Below are 20162 nucleotides of genomic sequence, written 5' to 3'. Positions count from 1 at the left end.
TGTGTTTCCTATTACAAATATAATTATCAGAAAATAACCATATTTTTAAAGTAACCTTTTTAAAATTTTATGAAAAATTATTTAATCATGATTTTTTATCAATATATTAAATTTTTTGATTTTAATTTTAGTAAATAAAATGATTGATAGATAATTGAGCCAATTTTTATTAAGGACTTTATTAATTCTATCATTTTTTACACCTTTTATTATATATATTAAGAAAATTTAGCTAAATTAAAATGTTTTTTAAAATGGTATAATAACTAATTACCAAATAAAAATTAATCTATGTCAAAATTAATTATTTAAAAGTGAGTAGATAAATTTGAAAGAAGGCATTCAATTAAATTTACAAATTTACTTAAAAATATTGTAATTAACTAAGTAAGTAAGAAAATAACAGTTTAAATAGTTTTAGAGTAAAATTATAAATGAAAATAGAGTAAATATATATGTGTTGTTAATTTCTAAATATTGCTATTTTTCATTTTTATTTGCTTGGTTTGCATTTGATTTTCTTAATTATAAATCATAAATTTAATTCTTAGTAAGGAAGTAAGTAATTAATTGATAAATTATTCAAATTAATTTGATAATATTCTCTCTGTGTGCATATCTGTCTATCTATATATCAGTCTGACATTTATTTATTCAAAATGTTTGTTAAATTCTTTTACAACAAAAGTTTGTAAAATAAACCAAAAATGAATGAATATTATGATATATAGAATATAAAAATTGTTCACGATAATAATTATTAATAGATTTTGTTTAATTATTCAGTTTGCATACTTCATAATTATGGGCACTAAGATATATGCTAATACGCCTAGAATTACAAAGCAAATAATTAAATTTAATTTAAAATTTCTCCATTTCATAATACTTTCTAATTCCTTTGAGTTTGATAATAACTGCTAAGAAGTCATCTTCATGCTTTGAGAACGAGTGTCTAAATTTTCGAGATTAGTTTAATTTTCAATCATATTCCTAACATTTTTTTCCATTTATTATTAAACATCTTATAAATTTTAATTCACTTCATAAATTTTGTCCACTTTTCTTAAGTCATTGTACTTTGTACTTAAATCATTCATAGTAGATTTAGCATGGAACTTAAGACTTGTATCATCTTCGTTTCCATAATCAGCTAGCTTTTCTAAGTGATTTTGTAGTTATTAAATCATTCCATAAGCATGTCTTTCAGGGTAGCTGCTGGTACATAAAACCAAATATAAAATATTCTTGCTGTCAATTTTGCAGAACCATGATCCACTGCCTGTATTAATTTTTTAACGTTCATCGAAGTTCAGACCAATGTTTTTTATTTCCCTCATTACTTTAATGGCTTCAGCTTTGTATGTTTCATCCATTGACTTTTCGTTTCCAGCATTATAAATTAGTTTATCGCTTGTAACCTTTGCAAAGCTAAAAAATTTAATGTTGCTCATCTTTCTTCAGATTAAGTTGCTATATAAAGTATTTGTGGCTTTATTTTATTCTTTTTAAACTTTTATTGACGAGAGATATGCCCTGTAAAACAGTGAAAAAATATTGTTATTTTTGTTAATCTTGTGATTTATCAAATGATTTTTTTATTATAATTATATTTTTATGTGCCAAACTTATTTTATTATAAATTGTATACAAATATATATATAAATATATTGACTTTCTTATTAATATTTGCCCTTCTAACAAACAATATTGATTATTTATCTGATTCATAAAGCTATTATTTCTGATTAAATTCTAAATAAAGTAAAATTAAATATTTATTATTTTGATAATTACAATAAAAAAATTATAACAAAAAGATAAATAAAAATACTTCATTAAAGTTTTTTAAAGTAAACAAAATTATCATTTTATCAACCAATATTAAGCCTTTGTCTTATACAAATAAGCTTCTATTATTAAGATAAATTACTAATTTTAATTATTTTGTGGCAAACAAGCAAATTTTACTAAAACAATTTGCTTTTACAGTTAATTTTTTAATTACTTTAATAATTTTTTTTTGAATAAATACTTTATTGAATTCAAATTAGCATTCTAAATTATTAATAATTTAATTTATTCTTTAAAAATGTTTAATAAAAAATATTTTCATAATTAAATTTATTTTATTAAATTTAAGCAAAATATTAATTTATTTTTAGGCGTATTTTTTATGATTTAAGTTTGTTTCTAAAAATCATACAAATTGTTTACTATCTATGAAGATGGCTTCATATGATTTTTAACTAAGTATGAATTATATTTAATAAATTATGGATTTCAAAAAGTTTTTAAATTATTCGCTAACTCATTCTGCCTTATTTATTTACATACTTCTTAGAGTAGTAAATTTTTTTATTTAATTTTACTAATTTTGGTATAAAACTATTTTATCTCTTTTTTTAAGTGGAAACTTATTTTTATTACTTAGTCTTTTAAAAATTTGAGTAATAGACTGCTTTTTTAGAAATTAATTCTAAGAAGTGATTTATTTTTAATGTTATCTTCAACTTTCTATTATTATAAAAATATAATATTTTCTTGGATTTATTTTGCTTTTTTAAGATGAATTTTTAATTTATAAAGGATAATTCTTTAAATTATAAAAAATAGATAATAAGATAAAATACAAGAAGAAAGAAAAGAATGGAACACAAATAAGCAAAATTAGATTTTAACGTTAATGTAAAATAGCAAGAAGATTTGAATAATTTTTTTGTAAGAGCATATTAAATATGCGAAGAATATTTTACCAATGATAAAATTTAATGCTATTAAACTATTCCAAACGAGATCCCTCACCCAAATTGTTGCTTTTTAGTAAAAAAACATGGAAACAGCTCAAAAAATATATTAACATCTATGCATGTTGCCTATCCAGCAAATGATCCTAGAAAAGAGACAACTAATTTTAAATATAGAGAAGGTAATTATCCTCTAAATAAACTAATAGTAAGAATATTTGAAGCAAAAAATGCTGACTATTTGATGAAAAATAGAGTTAGTAAGATCAAGGGTTATTACATAGTTCACACATTTTACTCAGAACAATCTGAAAATGTGTAGAATGCTTAAAATAATCAATATCAATAACCAAATAATTTTTAGGCTAAATAGAATGATATCTATTCTTTTTAAAATTGCAACTTAAACGCTAAAAACCCTCAATCATAAACTCTACCTACAGTTACATAAGACATTCGAATCACAAATAGCATCCCACTTGATTAACTTTTATTAAAAGCATAAGATAACACTTTTAATAACAATTATTTCTAATTTCCGAATCATGAAAGAAATATGAATATGCAATAATAATAACAAAACAATTTTAACAACAACTTTATTTCTAATTAAGATAAATAACCTTCCACAAATTAAATCAATTTGAATTAATAGTCTGACCAAATAATTTAAATTATGGATCAATATAAAAAGTTGTCTGAAGATCATGAAGTACTGTCTAAGAAATTTGAAAATGTTTCAACCATAATGGAAAAATAGTTAAAAAGAATATCGTTACTTGAAACCAAACTAAATGATAATGAAAAAAAAACTAAGGAGCTTAGGAACTCTCTTTAAGAAAAAGACGATTTACTATAAAGAATCAATGATAATTATGAGAGTATTTTAAAATAAATTTAAAGTCAACCTTGCAATATAAGCCTCACTTAAACAAATTTAGTTGTTGATGAGAATTAAAATATTGAAACCACTGAGTTAAATTAAAAACGTAGACCAGATCATGATATCAGTGAATTAGAATAGCCATAAAGAAAGTAAACTATGCAAGACAACAACGAGGTACCAAATAATTAACAAGATAGTATGAATACTTTAATAGAAGAAGAGACATAATAAACTATCTAATAAAATTAATCTGAATAAGCTGATAAAAATATAACTAATTCATAAGATGAATCACCATAATAATTAAAATAGATTTTACACTTACCCATTGAATAATAATAAGAGCTAAATTTTTTTATTCCTAAGACAAATTATTATCAATCTGATAATAATATTATTCAATAATTTGCAGATGTATAGCCCATATACTAGAGTATAAGTTAATTATAAAAGTTAGATGAAACTCATCTAAAATATTAAGTTGGTTGGGTTTATCCTACTAATTAATCATTTAACGAGATTTACATATAACTAATAAATCAGATAGAGTTTAGTAAACAATTAATCTAATACAAACTTGAGAAATCAAATCTACTTTTATTCAATAAAGAAGCAATCAACGAAAATATTAACATGGATGAAAATTTTATGAAAGAACTCCCATAATCATCAGATATTCCTTATATGATATTTTATTACTACTATCAATGATAAACTAACTAACTATCTTTCTAACATTAATAATGAACAAATAAACAAAAATATAAATAAATAAACAGGCAAACGAACAAATAAAAATTCCTAATGCTCACTAACAATAAAATATTTATTACAAAGTTATTTTATTTAAAATAAAGATATTAAAAATAAAACATTTATTAATAGTTTATTTGTAAAAATGTTAAAGGATAATAAATAATACATTTCTCAATTTATATTTCAGTTCTTTCCATTAACCACTAATTTCTAATTTTTTAATTTTGTTATATCCAAAGCTAGAATAATAATATTTTCTTTCACTCCATTATCTCTTTTTTCATTTAAAATTTAAATAAATTACAATGATTTATACCAAAATAATTACGCTAAATTTATATTTAGATGTGTCATTTCTTTACATGTTCCCAAATACTAAGCTAAATCAACTATTCCATCTTTCTGTAAATAATTTCCCCTTGTCATAATTGTAAAATTAAAGATGTTTTTAATTCATTTAATTTTACCATAAATTTAAATTTAAAGTTTTTAGTAGCTTTGTTTTCTATAGACTTATTCCAATATTTATTCCTGAATCTTTAGTAAGCTTATTCAAACTAAATATATTTTTGAAGTTATTTTAATCACTAGAAAAGCTTATTTATTTACCTTAGACTCAAGTTTAAATTTTCTAGCTAGCTAAGTTTGCTTATTCCATTCATGAGCGCTTGAACTCCTTAATCTCCAATACTATTTTTTCTTTTTAAAATGAATTAGTAATATTTATTTTTTTAGTGCAATACTCTAAGTATATAGATAACTTAACTATTAGTTAACAATTTTAAATATATTATCCAAGATTGACAGCTCCTTCATCTAATATCATATTGTTGCTATTCAAATACAATCAAATTTTTTTATCATCATCACATTAAGATATATCTTACTCTAAATATAAGGTAAGATCTGTCAATTAAGGACATTTACTTAATCCTATAGCTAATTATTTAATGCCTTAGCTTCCTATTAAACAGTTCCTTATAAAATTTTATTGGGTCTGCTTCAATTAGATAAAATTTTACCAAAAGTTTAATGACATTGAATACACCATTTGGAGCTTGCCTATCCCATCTCCAAAGATATTCATTCCTTCTTCATGTATAGGTATATCACTATAAATAATATTTGCATTCAAATTAATGACAAAACTCTAATTTAATTACTTCAAATAAAGAATCAAAATCTCTAGTTTTTTACACTTCAAAATCCCATTGATTAAATAACTAAAATAATAGCTATCTATCTTGTTTCTCCTAATATTAAAATATTTTATAATCATCTGAATAATTTAAATAAATATTTTATTTACTAAAAACTCAAAACTAATTTTTATAGAGAATTTAACAATCCTATATTTTCTCCTACCCATTTCAATGACAGTCCAGTAATCAAATTATCTCTAATTATAAATGGAAAATGAAGCAATAAATATTTAATTTTTATTTACGATAATAAAAATTCAAGAGTTTCAAGGTTTCTTAAAAAGCCTATTTCTTCAAATAATCCCTAAATTCCTTTATCAGAGAACTTATTATTGCTTTAAATAGATCAAAATAAATGTAAAAATATGTTAATCAATACTCAAAACATACTTAAGATTAAGTTTCAGCTGATTAATTTGCTATGATCTTCTTATTTCTTAAGCTAAATAAGATAATTACTAATCATTTAGATTATACCCTCTATTTTTGTGTTTTCAGTTAGTAATTATTTTAACAAATAAAAAAGAAAACATACGATTTATCATAACAAATTAGCGCAATTTTTTCTTCTTCTATTTCCTTTAGCTAAGAAGGCTACATAATATTAATATTGAATTTCTATCAATTTATAACCAAATATTATTTTTATCAACAAATTTAATTAGATTTAATGAATTATTGAATAAGAAAATAACCTAATAAAAAATTTAATTTAATAACAAACTTTCAATAATCCTACATTTTCTATATTTAGAATCTTTAAAATAAAATGATTTCTACAAAAATTTTTAAAGGTAAATTAATTAAAATTTTTTAAAAAAAACTTAACTAAACATTTAGTTTTTATAAAGATTAAAATATTAAAATTTTAAAAGTATCAATTTTTAATAGATTGCTAATAAAAACATCAAAATATCATTGAATTAATTTCTTTTTTAATTTATTATTGAAATGAAAAATTAACATAAAATAAAAATATTAGATGGAGCTGTTGGCTCTTTATTATAATAAAAATATCCAGAATTTTATGAATAAAGAACCTGGATGAATAGAATTCTTAAGGAAAAACCTGAAAAATTATACGATTTACATCTAGAATACTGTAAACAGGGTGCGGACATTATTACATCGTTTACTTTTAAAACTAATCCTATAGCATGCTAATCACTTGAAGAAAGTAAAAAGTTAGTGTAAATTGCTGTAAAAGAATGTTAAAAATTAAAAGAAATATACAAAGACATATAAATATTTGGATCAAATAGCCCTGCAGAAGATTGTTATTAAAAAGAAAGAACTCTAACTAAAGATGAATTAATTTATAACCACAAGAATCATATTTAGTTTTTGTATGATTGCTAGGTTGATTGCATATTCAACGAAACTATGAGCTAATTAGATGAACTAATTATTGTTTGTCAAATTTGTTAAGATATGAATATCCCTTACATAATTAGTATCTACTTTGATAATAATCTTAAGATTCTTTCAGGAGAGAGTGTTGATGATTGTGTAGATACATTACTGAATAAATATAAATTCAAGCCAATATGTTTATCTTTTAATTGTGTTTAAAAAAAAGATTTACTAAATTTATTCTTACAATCTAAAAAAATCTTTCAATAAAAATCTAGTAAAAATATTAATAGTGAAAACATCAAATATGGTTTTTATATTAATTGTGGAGGAGAAGATTACACTTGTAATGATTTTAATTACTAAATTTAACCAGAAGAACTCCCAATATTTTATTAGTAACTAATTGATTTAGATATTATTGAAAAATAGGATATTTTATTTTTAGGAAGTTGTTGTATGTCAACGCCAGGACATACATTATAACTTTCTAAATTCTTCAAGTGATATATGATATGTTAATATATATTTAATTGTTATTTATATTTATAACTAAATTATCAAAAATATTTTATTATCTTTTTTTACATGTTAATATAATTTTTATGTTTTTAAATCCAGTCTAATAATTGAAAAAACTGACAAAATTTATTTTTTAAATATTTTTTAAACATTTTTTATAGAAAAAAGAAATTTCTTTAAATTTTGGTAGTAGGATTTATCTAAAAATAAAAAAAAACTAAAAATTGGTTATTTAATGAATAGAAAAAAGTGACGTGCTTTAGTAAATTCATGAAAAAAATAAAATAATTATCAGATTATATTATCAGATTATTGAGCTAGAAACATTAAAAAATTTAAACAACTTTTAAAATTGACTTAAAAGAAATTAGACTAAACGAATTTTGGTGATTACCGAATAACTGGGGTTTTTAAATTGTTATAGATATTCAGAAAAATTAAAAAAATAGAAAAAATATCGAATAAATAATTTACAAGTTTTAGTTCATCAAACAATTTTTTTGATAATTTAATATCAATTATTTCGCATATTTTTTAAATTTCAACAATATAAAAGAAATATCATAGTAAAATTATAAGAAAGAAATATGCCATAAGAAAGTTGCGACTTAGTTGGGCCTTTTAGCTTTTTTGTACAAGCTCTTCTAGGATTTCTCTCATTTTTAGTATTAATAGGTAATTTAATTGCTCTTATTCAAAATCAGTAAATCACATGTTTGTTTTTTAACAACAAAATTAAGTTAAAAGATACAAAGAAAAGCCAAAAAGATAATGGAAAATTTGGATTTTGGTAAAGATAATATTGAATCTTACTTATTAATTTAATTATAAAATAACTATAAAATAGGATACTAGCAAATAACTAGCATCAGCATTCGTAGCTCATTTGCTGAATTTATTTTTATCAATAATTCTAAGCAGTGGAAATGATGATGTAGATCCTTGTCACTGGTAGTTAATTATTTAAAAGGAATACGATTTAAAAATATTGAATTATAATGAAAATTAGGTATTTTATAACAGTAATTTTTGATACAACTGTAGGAGTGTTTTTGTGTTATTTAATTCTTCATTAATTTGAGAAATTACTTACATCAACAAAATATGAGGTAATTAACAAAAATATGTTTAACAATTATATTAATTTTGAATTAGACAAGCTATTTTATAGAACGAAAACTAATTCTTATTTGTTTTAATAGAAATTTAAGAGTGGCAACTATTTTAATATCATAACACCAGATCAAGCAATTAGCATTTAAGAATAACATCAAAAAGCTGGAAAAAATGTTGATAAAGAAAAATTAAATACAAATCTCCTAAGACCTATAATTTAAGTTAATATTGGAATTTGGCTAATGCAGTTATTAATTTGGAATGTTATAGTTATTATGGTATCACATTATTTTAGAAAGTAAATAAAAAGATAATTATTTTTTTTTAAATAGTCAAAATCAGTCCTCTATTTCATCTAAATGGGATTATAAAATGTCTTGCTATAAATAGCTGGATTTCTTTTCTAAGGGTATTTATTTAACAAATTATAATTAATTATTCTGATCGAATAATAGTTTTAATGCATTATCAATTTTAAAAATTAGTATCACAAATATATACTTGGAGTTAATAATAGTCATGGCAATTATTCCTGTAGTTATGAATGGATTATAAGTAAAACGTTAATTTATATTGAGCTAAATTTTAACTAAATTGTATTAATAAATAAATAATAGTTTTGGGTTTAAGATAATTTTTTGAAAAAGCACGAATTCTCTTAAACTGACAAAGAGTTTTTAATGGTTGAAATGTTTGCCCCTGAAGATTTAGATGGTTTAGTAGAGCTAAATTAAGTTTAGAATTAATTTAGAAATACATAATGTAGTTTTGAGGATAACAACAGCCAGACAAAGAAATACTAATAAAATGCATCGTATGATATAGAAAATAGTGATGCTATCTGATAAAATTTTCATTGAATTATCCGATTAATAAATAAATAAACAGCTTACAAAAATTATTAAAAAAATATTTAAAAACTAATTAATCTTTTTAAAATACCAAACAAACTTAATAAAAACAGACATAAAATAAAATAGAAGCAATATAAAAATTAATCTATGTACTTATTATTTATTTATATGCTTTAAGTATTTGTTTTACTTAAAGTATTTAGTAAAAAATTGCAATCTTTCAATAAATAAATCTTTTTTTTAATTATTATTTCTTCATTTTTAAATTTAAAAAATATTATTAATTTTAATTTAATCATTAAATTAAAAGAGTTTTTGATATTGAATTTAATAATTAATTTAAATAAATGTAAAAAGAGAGGAGAGGGTGAGTTTATTTATTTAATATTATTTATATCATTCAATAGCTTACAATAAAATACAAATAAAAAAATATTTAAATTAAATTAAAATTTGTTTATATTTCTAAATTTACTTATTAAAAAAATAAATAAATAAAATTTTTTTAATACTTATTTTAACTTTTTAACAACTAAAATATTTATTGATTAGTATTTTTTGTTGATAAGACAACTTTCTGTTCACTTCATTTCTTAATTTTTTACGAAGTTACTTTACCTAACTTTTCATCATATTAAGATAATAGATTCCTTAGAAATTTACATTTTTTCGAAACGTTTAAAGGTATCAATATTACTAAATTTCTAGTTCTTGATATATCTCTTTAGATATTGCTCATTAATGGCATCCATATGATAATTAAACTTATTAGTAGGAAAATAATGCATAAAATAACTACAAATAAGTTAGAAGCATTTGTGGATGATATACTGTTGTTGATTTCAGTTATCATTTATCCACTTAATTATTAGAAAATTTAATTAATATATTAGAACTATAATGTTTTAACTTCAATTGCTTGATCTGAGTTAAGTAAATTATTTAGTTGAATTTATTATTCTGAAGTATCAGTTATACTTGCGTATATATACTCAGTAGATAAGTAAAGATTTCTTATACTTTCAATTTATCTGGTAAGTAATAAAATCATTCCTTTTGTGATAGTAGAATTTGCAATTGAATCACAATTGCTAGACTAAAATGTGGTTGATAGAAGCAAACAAGGATTTGAACTCTATTAAAAAAATAATAGATTTTAAATGATTTATAAATAGATAAATAAAATTACATTATCACTCATCATAGTTGTTTAAAAGTAAGTATTATATGCAGAATTATGCAAATTCATATTTTCTATATGATACCTCTAAATATCACCTATTTATTAATATAATTCATACATCTGTTGTTCTTAAAATTTTATAGATGTTTAATTGACAGTCTAAAAAGTTATGTTCATTATCATTATTTAAGCTACATTAGCTGATATTCCAAATATTTGATCTAAAGTCGAAGTACTGTTGAACTCCTTTAATTTATTAAAAAATTTAATATTTAAAATGATAAAATCATTTTTATTCCTAAAAAATACTAAAAAACTTTATTTAAATTTAATAAAACAATCATAAAAGCATTTAATTAATTATAAAAATTATTCTAAATTTAAATTTAATAAAAATAAATTAAAAAAAAAATATTATAAAAATAAAATTAATTAGTGATTTAAAATATTTATGAGAATTTTAAGTTAATTAATTTTTACATTTGAGAAATTCTATAATTAATTAATCGTTGGTTAATATATTGCAAAAGTTGCTGTGAAGTAAGTGATGAGTATCAGAATTGTGATGATGAAAGGAATAAAGAAAACTTTAAATTGCTTTGATTCTAATCTAAACTTTCTTAACTTTTTTCCAGTTTTACTAATTCTTGTGATACTAAAAGATTTGTCATCCTCTTTTTTGAATGCAGAAAGAGAGTCATTAGATGAGATATTTTCTTCATCTCCAGATTAAATTTGATTACCAAATTTTTTACTTTTAAAAAGCAACTATTAGATTTTTTCTAAAGGAATTTCTAAAAATAAGATAAGGATTTGCTTAATTAAGAGTAAGAGGCTAAAATAGATAAAGATAACTGCAATTATTTCAATCTAATAAATTATTATAACAAATTTCTTTCTATTTTTTATTATAAATTAAAAGCTAAATTTACAAATAGCAAAACACCAGCAACTATTATCATTTAAAAAAGTGTACCTCCTAATTGCTACGAGTAAGAAGATATCTATGATGAAATGCTCTTACTTATCTAGTCAGAAATTATATAATAGGAGTTCAAAAAATTATACTGAATATAATAAATATTTAAGTCATTAATGCTAAACTAGTCTAGGGAATAACTGTTGATCTGGTTGATTTTTGATATAAACTATTTATTTTTTTAATTATTAAATTATATTTGATATTTTTCTAATAATATTTACCTGCGAAGAAGCTTAATAAAAATCGAAAAAATCAGTTTTAATACCAATGGGATTAAAAATAGGAACTGTAGGATTATTTAAATAGTTTAATGATTAAGCATCAAGTTACAATGAAGATAGATCAAAGTTTTAGTGATAATAATTCAGTCTATTCAAAGAGTCTTACAGATTTTATGTTGTTTAAGTAAAATTTACTATTTTACTATCATATACTTTGCTGTTCAACAATTGAAGATCAAACATGCAATTCAAAATATACTGACTTTCACTTATGAATTTATTCATATTATCTAAAACGGTATACTAGTTTTCTGATTGTTAAATGCTTGAGCCACTAATGACAAAGTTAATTATAAAAATCAAGAGAAAGATTGCACAAAAGAGTAAGATAGTTAGATTCGATCTTTAAATGAGTGAAGGCTTTTTTTGGTGATTAAAATACAAAAATATGAATTAACTAAAAATATATTATTGGAAATAAATTTACATTCAAAAAATCAGAATTGTTGATAAACTTAACAAAAATATCCCTGCTTTTGAATATATTAGAATGCTTTACACCTTTTTCAAAATTCAACTCATCTTCTTTTTAATTTTCTTCTTCATTCATACCCTAAATTTCTTTATCTTCTTCTTCTTACTCATCTCCTTCTCCTTCTTTCAAAATATTAATATCTACTATATTTTTCCCACAAAGCCTAAGAGTTTTAATACCCTCTCCATATTACTTTTGGTCTTAAACCTATAAATAAAATATAAAAAATTTAATATATTTATAAAATTTTCTTTGATAAATTTTTTTTTTTGTAAATCAATAAACTAGATAACAAAATATTTACTTGTGGGGTGCTTTGTTGTTTGGAAAACTGAGATTTACCCATATTAAAAGCATCAGATTATGCATTTTCCTATGCATCTTATGCCAATACTGAAAAAAAAGAAAACCTAGATGCTTAATCTTTTTATTTACTTATTTAAGGACTTAAAAGTGATTTCCCACTTTTTTAAGCATTTAAATCATAAAATTGACCTATGAAACGCTTTTAAGTAGGATCATATTTGAGAACAAAATATTCTTGCTTTTAACTTTTAGTTTATTCTGAGTTATGTAAAATTGATTGATTCAAAAAAGACTTAATATTTTGATCAACTTTTTAGTCTTCACTTGTATTATACTCAACTTCTAAAGCTTTGCTAAAAATTTATTTTATTTAACAAGAAAATAAATAACAATTAATTTGTAATTATTTTATATTAAATTACTTTTTGTTTTGAAGTTTTACAATGTAACCAGAATTTCCTAAGTTTTTTAAATTGATGTCTTAAATCTAAATATTTAATAAAACTTAATCTGAGCTATTTTAAATTGAAATTTTTTGCTCACAGCCTCCTTTATAAAAATATTTTTTAAATTCTGATTAAAAACAAGGGATAATTTCATCAATATGCTTTCTTTTTTTCAGTTTATTCTAGTCCAGATGAATCATATTAATACATGAGCTTGTAATATTTTCAATATAGAATTCGGTGTCTAATATCATGTAAGCAGTATGGCAAATTACTTTGTTGACATTATATTATCCAATAAATTAAATACCAGTAGATAAGGAAGGAATATATTTCACCATTATGTTAGCACTCTTTATATAATTATTCTTTTGCTTAATCATAACTTCTCTTTTTTTTATAAAGATTGCTCAAAATTTTGTTTGTTTTTTGACTCATAAAAATTTATTTAATTGATTAATTAATTAATTACCTTTCTACATTGAGAATTCGGGATTCAAGAGTTTATAAGAAATTTCTTATAAATTAATCGTGTCTATCAGAATAAACCTGAGGCATAAAATTTTTGATATTTCTATTCATCATTTCTACTTTTTGATATCCAAAAAAACAACAGCAGCTAGTATTAACATTTGTTATTATTCCAAAATTATCCTCATCAGCCTTTTTAAAAATATATTAAATTAGAAAAAGATAATTTATTTAATTATTTTTTACAGATATAATAATAGTTGGTGATTATTCTAATGATGGGTCAGCAGCATTTAAATTAGTTTATTCTTTTTATTAGTACCCCATCACCTACTAAAGTACTTACTTTCCTCTTTAATTATCATCAACTAATTCTATTAAATATTTACCGAAGAGCAGAGATGGTGTAGTAAAATTAAAAGAAGGAACCTTAGTCATTTTCTAAAACTATTCTTCAATTATGATGTTTAAGTCATTTATTTTAAACCCAATTTACTTTATCTTTAAAAAATAAATTTTAGAGTATCATTCATACATACTCTAAGTTAAAAAGAGAATTATATGAAATAATTATATTTTTATCAATAATCTTCAATAAAATAAACTTTAGCAGTTGATAGTGTTTATTGGTTCTTTAAATTATGTAATATTTTAAATAATTATCAAGTTGAAAAAAGATGCAGGTTGTAAATGAATTATAAATAATTGTTAACAAAAATAATTAAATTTTGTATTTTTTCTACAAGAGTATGAAATATGATTTGATTTGGTTGAAATTTTGCTCAATAATTGATTGAATTTTACCTTTAATAAGTCAGGTTAATCTTCCAAAAGTTAAAACCATAACTCAGTATAGTTATTAGCTGAAGCTTCTATCAAATCTTTAAAAATTTTCATTTAATTTTAATATGAAATATCCATCATAAAATCAGTTTGATTCATGCTGAAGTGCGAGTTTTGATTATTTGAGATACTCTATGCTTGGTTCTCTAGGTACATTTGAAGCCTCTAAATTGTAAACTATTCATCTAAGGATGGTTTTTCTAACTCTGAATTTACTAATTCTTGCATAGATTGTTATTTGTTTTAAGCAATGTCCATTAAAAATATGGCAAATAGTATTCTAAGCTTCGGCGAATTTGGAAATTTTTGTAAGCTGATATAGAAAAGATGTTGAATTAATTCAATGACTTAAGTCAGCTATTCGAGTTCTGATGTTTATGATTTTATTGTCTTGTTCATATGCTTTTTTTTAATTATTTTGGATTTTTTTTTAATAGGGCAATCATTAAATTTGCAGATTTTTTTGTGATATTCTATAAAGCCGTGTAACTGAATTAATATATTTTTATCTTACTTGTACAACCCTGTTAAAAAATAATTTAAAAAAATTAAAACATTCTTAATTTGAATTTTTACCAATAAGTTTTATTAAGTAGCAAATTTGATCAAACGCCTAATTAAGGTATTCATAATTATTTGTGTCTAATAAAATATAGTTGTATTTTATGTCACTTTTATATATTGATAGTCCTAACATTAAAGGTATGCCGATAATCCATATTTAAAGTGTTCCATCAAACGAATAAGATTCAGTAACCATAGCAAGTGAACTCATAGCTGTCCCCCAAAATAGCAATGAATACTCTGAAATAATTAATTTACTTACCTAATTAAAATTAAGAATTTACAATATGGTATATTTCTAAACAACTTACATTTAGACTGTAAACTTGTATACAGAGAGGATTAGTGAAAAAAAGAAGAAAGTATCCAATTAGCATTGTTCCAATCAAGATAATTTAATAGTTTTACTGTTGCAGAGTGTTAAATAGAATTATGAGTACTGTTTTGAATGATAAATAGTAAAAACTACTTCTACCTGAAACCTTAAATTTTAAATAATATAAATAATATGAATAATCATTTTTAAAAAAAATTATTTGCTACTTTTGAACCAGAATCGTTAGAAAAAATCTTGCACTCAAACTGTATAAGAGTAATGTAGCTTACAAAAAGGAAAAATATAATAGATATAATCGTATTCATTGTAATGTAAAGGTAATAAATACCATCATAGCACATTTGATTAGGAAACAAAACGTTAAATTTATCAGTTTGGTTAAGTGGATAATAACATCTAAAGATGCTGATAAATAAGTCTTATATAGAAATATAAAATAAACTGCAAAATTTAGATCCATATTTAAAAAATTTTAAGCTCCATCCATTAATTTATTTCCTTTTTTAAATTTCAAATATTACTAAAGACATGCTCAGAATAACTATGAGAATGACAAATATTGCTACATATTAGATGATGATATATAGTTAGAAGCTTTAGCTGGAGAAATAATGAGTAAACATAAAGGCAGAAAAGATACTGGCTACACTATCTATAGTAGATTATTTTTTCCAACTGCCTTTGAGTTAAGGAGCAAAAACAAAGTTATATAGCTAACATATCTCAATAATTACTCCAATAACATAAGAATACATACCATCAGACTGCTATTCAACCAAATAAAAATTTGCTTCCATTAGATTTGTCTTGAGCTATTGGATGAAATTCCTAAAATAATTTTTGCTTATCTTATCATCTGAGTGAAAATTTTCTTTTTCATCAAACTAGCTATTGTATTTTTTATTTTTCATAATTTTTTACCTTCGACTGAATTATTTCTTCTACTTTCAGTTTAAAGATTTTGTTGAGCTTTGTATGTTTTATTTAACAACTTTTAATTGATAATTTTAAATATGTAATTAGTAATAATGATTGATCTCACTTTAAATTTCTTATATTTATTATATATTTTACCAGCTATATAGTAATCAAACTATAAAATAAAGTATTAAGAGAAAAAATATTTTCTTTGAATTTAATTTTACAAGACACTTTCATAATACAAAATAAATTTATGAGTAAAATAATAAAAATTTATGGCTCAATTACATAATTTAAATAGCAAATGTTTGATATTACTTTATTGATTAATATATTACTTTATTGAGAAAATAAATAGTAGAAAGATTAAAAAGACTGATGATGAAATTTTCACAGTTAGAAAAAAATTAAAATAAGAATGGATTTAAAATTATGTTAGAAATAAGTTTTTTTATGATAAATTATCATAAATTTAAATGATTTATTAATTACAAAGTGAAAAAACAATTTTTGGTGCTTTTTTTAATACTGTTATAATTTGAAAAAGATAATAAACTATTTTATTTTATAAGGAGTAACCAATATCATATTATAATTACTACATCAAAAAAAATTAAAGAGGCTGCTTAATGGTTGAATTATCATAATAATAAAAGTGAAAATAATTATGAGTTAATTTAAAATTATTTTAGAAATTTATTTTTAATACATTAGCTTTTTGCATGGAAAACTGAAATAATTATTCAGTTAGTTAAGTTGTAGTTTGTTTTGTTTCAGAATTAATTAAGCTATTTTTTTAGTAAAATGATAAACAAATCAACAATTTTAATTGTAATACACATAAATAAATAGTACTATTGATTTAAAAATAATTTAATTTTATTTGAAATTTGTTTTGAGATTTTTAATTAGGTTTATTTATATTTAATTATGGTCAGTTTTTATGATTTTGAGTTTCATATAACTTCAATTTGCAAATTCTTTTTTTATATTTTCTATGAATTATTAGAAGTTCTTATTTTTTTCAAAGCTATCTTCATTTTCTTCATCTTCGTTATCTGCACTCAAACTGGATATGCGTGGATTCTTTTTTGGTATAATATATTGACTATCTTCTGAATCAGATTCCTCGCTTTCTTAGGTCTCTGACAAATTATCTTTAATGCTTCCAGTCATTACTAATAACCAGGCAAAAAGTCCAGAAATAAGAGGAACCAATACAGTAACCCACCTAATAAAGGATTCAGACTTAAAGTAAGGGCTTTCGCTTATGAAAAATAAAGCGATACCTGTTGAAATTTTATCCATGAAGGAATATGCACCAAAAACAAATGCACCACTTTTGCCTTTAAGCCCTATAACATCAGATATTAGGGTAATACCTGTGTTTAGAAGCATAACTTATGAGCAACCTATCAAAATAGCAATTGGATACATTAAATAACCTGTTTCTACATCTACAAAGGTTAAAAATGTGCTAGAAACAATCATAAGTACGGCTCCAATAGAGAATACTTTTCTTTTTCCGATTTTTTAATACAACTAGTCTAGAGTCGAAGACATTAAAACAGAGGAAATAAATAAAAGGAGAGGAATAAGTGCTATTTCCATAGGAGTACTGTCAGATATTTCTTCTTCTGTGGCAATTCTTAGAACGTAAACAAGATAAAAATTAATCATAGTAGAGATGATGTTACAATATAATCTGCATCCCATATAAACGAATGCGTAGTGGTAAAATTCTCTTTCCTTAAGCCATTATCTATTTAATACAAAACAATAAAATTAATTAATTGTGGTCTTTTTAAATATAATCTTACTTCCATGATTTGTGTTATTCTTCATGATCTGGATTATCTTCATCATAAGATAAGCACTCATTAACTGATATGACTTTTCCACGTTCTCTATCAAATATTTGAGTTTCTCTTTATGGAAGTGCCAAGGAAGCTGATGATAATATTTTTTTGATGTTATTTGTGCATTTATCACATTCTTAAGTTAACTTCTTTTCATTGATGCACACTATAAAGAATAACTGAGTCAAGCAACCTATAGCAATCACTATGCATCCTAATAGTTCAAAGTCTATCAGTGAATCTGGTACAGTTTAGAATAATATAAGAGCACTTATAAGAACTATCAAATTAGCTATAAATGTAAAAGTATTCCTTTTATTATTAAGAGAGTCTCTTCTTTTTCTTGATACTGTCAAGCTTGGAACAAGAGACATATGGGATATTTACACTGCAGCCCATCCAACATTAAAAAGTGAGGGGAAAAAAATATAGTAAAATGCTTTTAATGAGTTATTATCATCTAAAGATAACCAAATTTTTCCTGGAATAAAGCAATGAAAGACTGGGAGAAATCCTATTAAAACAAGTACAGTTCCAATAATGTACCATGGCATTCTTTTTCCAAATCTTGTATTTGTTTTATCTGACAAATATCCAACAAGTGGAGTAGATATTGCATCAAAAATTTATCCAGAAAGCATAGACCAGGAAGCATACTAAAATTAAAGTACTTACTTGAGCCAGTAGAGCAAATAACTATTTTTTACAGAAATTTTTAATAATTTGAGAGTAGATCTAAAATAAACAAATTAATAAATAAGCAAACTAAATAATCAAATAAAAAATACTTTCTTTAATTATCAAATTTGCTTATTTAGAAAAAAATATATTCGTTAAAAAAAACGCTCCAAATTTAAATGAAAGACAAAAGACAAAACTTGAATTTTATTTATTTTAAAAATGTATTACTTAAACCAGCATGCTGCAGTTAAATCGTTCATAAAATGCCCTACAGAATATGCCCATTCTTAAATTGTGTTTAAGCTATCGTACCTCAATTATTAGGGTTAATCAATAAGTGAAGAAATGTATTCTTTCATTTTAGCTGCCCTTTATTTTTCTGCAGCACTACTTTAACTTTAATCCTCTCCATACTACTCTGGTATTTTACTCAGTTTAGCACAATTTTTGTATTCCCTATTAGTGGATTTAGTTGTCTTCTGTGTTATCTACTTCTTTTTATAATTCTGCTTAGATTTGATTGAATAGCTATTATTTTCGATAACATCATCATCTTCAAATGCAAATTCTTTTTTAGGTGTTCTACTTCCCATAATGATTATGGATGATATATTACTAACTTTTTGTATATTTTCTGTATGATCTTAAATACTAAAGATACTTATTGCCTCTATCGATTATCTATATTAGCTAACTCTTTGTGTTGTTATAAATATAATTGTTTCTCTTTAATTTGATTTATAATATCTATAATTATTGTTTTTCTTATTCTTTCTTGTTTAATAAGGTGGGTATCTTTTCAACTCTTAATTTCAACTGATTATTTTATTGGAGATATATAAAATTTAAGATTAATTTTTAAAATTGGTTTTTATCAATGAGTCACTCAAACAAATTCATTCTTTATGTTAAGTCAGTGTTTTTAAACTTTTTGATTCTAATGACTCATCTTATTTCTACTAGAAGGTAAATTAGTACAATTTACTCTCAAAGATTGATTTATGAGTATTTAAGGAAGTTCAAGTTTCGCTAATTAAAATTACTTTTAAATAAATATAGGGCAAATTTTTTACAATTTTTCAAAATACTCTTTAAAATACAATCTTACTACAAATAAATAAGATATTTAAAAAGAGTATTTCATACATTTCCGTAAGAACGAACATTTAAAAATTCAGATAAATTTATTATAAACACAAAAAAAAACAAAGTCCTTAAATGATAAAATAAAAACTAAATATTTTAAATATTTATTTTATAATTATTTAAGTTTTTTTAAACAAATCTATACATAATATTTTATTTACAAATCAAAAAATTATTTAATACATTATAAGGAATTATTGAATAATTAATTATTCTAAATATAAAATTTTG

General features: G+C 22.3%; 9 protein-coding genes across 9 annotated transcripts; 4 read left to right on the top strand and 5 right to left on the bottom strand. All coding sequences in view use genetic code 6, as the record gives it.

Moving 5' to 3' along the window:
- Positions 1–782: 782 nt before the first annotated feature.
- On the bottom strand, positions 783–1454 carry TTHERM_00637250 (synaptobrevin; the record flags this gene model as incomplete). Its single annotated transcript, XM_001032386.2, has 1 exon — positions 783–1454. The coding sequence occupies one exon, from the start codon at positions 1452–1454 to the stop codon at positions 783–785; it is 672 nt and encodes a 223-aa protein (XP_001032386.2).
- Positions 1455–3754: 2300 nt separating this feature from the next.
- Positions 3755–4144, bottom strand: TTHERM_000637249 (transmembrane protein, putative; the record flags this gene model as incomplete). Its single annotated transcript, XM_012799044.1, has 1 exon — positions 3755–4144. The coding sequence occupies one exon, from the start codon at positions 4142–4144 to the stop codon at positions 3755–3757; it is 390 nt and encodes a 129-aa protein (XP_012654498.1).
- Positions 4145–4572: 428 nt separating this feature from the next.
- On the bottom strand, positions 4573–6191 carry TTHERM_00637230 (kinase domain protein; the record flags this gene model as incomplete). The annotated part of the gene is made up of 12 exons (XM_001032384.3): positions 4573–4663; positions 4718–4807; positions 4857–4946; positions 4999–5088; positions 5133–5222; positions 5277–5366; positions 5412–5501; positions 5553–5642; positions 5699–5788; positions 5837–5926; positions 5982–6071; positions 6127–6191. 12 exons carry the CDS (start codon positions 6189–6191, stop codon positions 4573–4575), a joined length of 1056 nt encoding a protein of 351 aa, XP_001032384.3.
- A 351-nt stretch (positions 6192–6542) lies between these two features.
- Positions 6543–7451, top strand: TTHERM_00637220 (homocysteine S-methyltransferase; the record flags this gene model as incomplete). Its single annotated transcript, XM_001032383.2, has 1 exon — positions 6543–7451. The coding sequence occupies one exon, from the start codon at positions 6543–6545 to the stop codon at positions 7449–7451; it is 909 nt and encodes a 302-aa protein (XP_001032383.2).
- Positions 7452–8053: 602 nt separating this feature from the next.
- On the top strand, positions 8054–9427 carry TTHERM_000637219 (homocysteine S-methyltransferase family protein; the record flags this gene model as incomplete). Its single annotated transcript, XM_012799043.1, has 8 exons — positions 8054–8141; positions 8207–8256; positions 8314–8417; positions 8476–8575; positions 8669–8860; positions 8915–8991; positions 9068–9137; positions 9200–9427. The coding sequence occupies 8 exons, from the start codon at positions 8054–8056 to the stop codon at positions 9425–9427; spliced, it is 909 nt and encodes a 302-aa protein (XP_012654497.1).
- A 595-nt stretch (positions 9428–10022) lies between these two features.
- Positions 10023–14822, bottom strand: TTHERM_00637210 (PAS domain S-box protein; the record flags this gene model as incomplete). The annotated part of the gene is made up of 11 exons (XM_001032382.2): positions 10023–10571; positions 10626–10865; positions 11100–11489; positions 11552–11767; positions 11823–12242; positions 12310–12564; positions 12662–13016; positions 13086–13499; positions 13582–13772; positions 13827–14081; positions 14385–14822. 11 exons carry the CDS (start codon positions 14820–14822, stop codon positions 10023–10025), a joined length of 3723 nt encoding a protein of 1240 aa, XP_001032382.2.
- A 266-nt stretch (positions 14823–15088) lies between these two features.
- TTHERM_000637209 (hypothetical protein) lies at positions 15089–15439 on the top strand (the record flags this gene model as incomplete). Its single annotated transcript, XM_012799042.1, has 1 exon — positions 15089–15439. The coding sequence occupies one exon, from the start codon at positions 15089–15091 to the stop codon at positions 15437–15439; it is 351 nt and encodes a 116-aa protein (XP_012654496.1).
- Positions 15440–15633: 194 nt separating this feature from the next.
- On the top strand, positions 15634–16184 carry TTHERM_000637208 (hypothetical protein; the record flags this gene model as incomplete). The annotated part of the gene is made up of 2 exons (XM_012799041.1): positions 15634–15641; positions 15851–16184. The coding sequence occupies 2 exons, from the start codon at positions 15634–15636 to the stop codon at positions 16182–16184; spliced, it is 342 nt and encodes a 113-aa protein (XP_012654495.1).
- A 1027-nt stretch (positions 16185–17211) lies between these two features.
- On the bottom strand, positions 17212–19378 carry TTHERM_00637200 (MFS transporter; the record flags this gene model as incomplete). Its single annotated transcript, XM_001032381.2, has 3 exons — positions 17212–18007; positions 18066–18800; positions 19014–19378. The coding sequence occupies 3 exons, from the start codon at positions 19376–19378 to the stop codon at positions 17212–17214; spliced, it is 1896 nt and encodes a 631-aa protein (XP_001032381.2).
- Between the last annotated feature and the right edge of the window lie 784 nt (positions 19379–20162).

This window comes from Tetrahymena thermophila, assembly GCF_000189635.1.
Source record: "Tetrahymena thermophila SB210 genomic scaffold scf_8254528, whole genome shotgun sequence".
Classification (NCBI taxonomy): Eukaryota; Ciliophora; class Oligohymenophorea; order Hymenostomatida; family Tetrahymenidae; genus Tetrahymena; species Tetrahymena thermophila.
The sequence above is the reverse complement of the archived record's forward strand: the minus strand, read 5'-3'. Positions and strand labels throughout refer to the sequence as shown.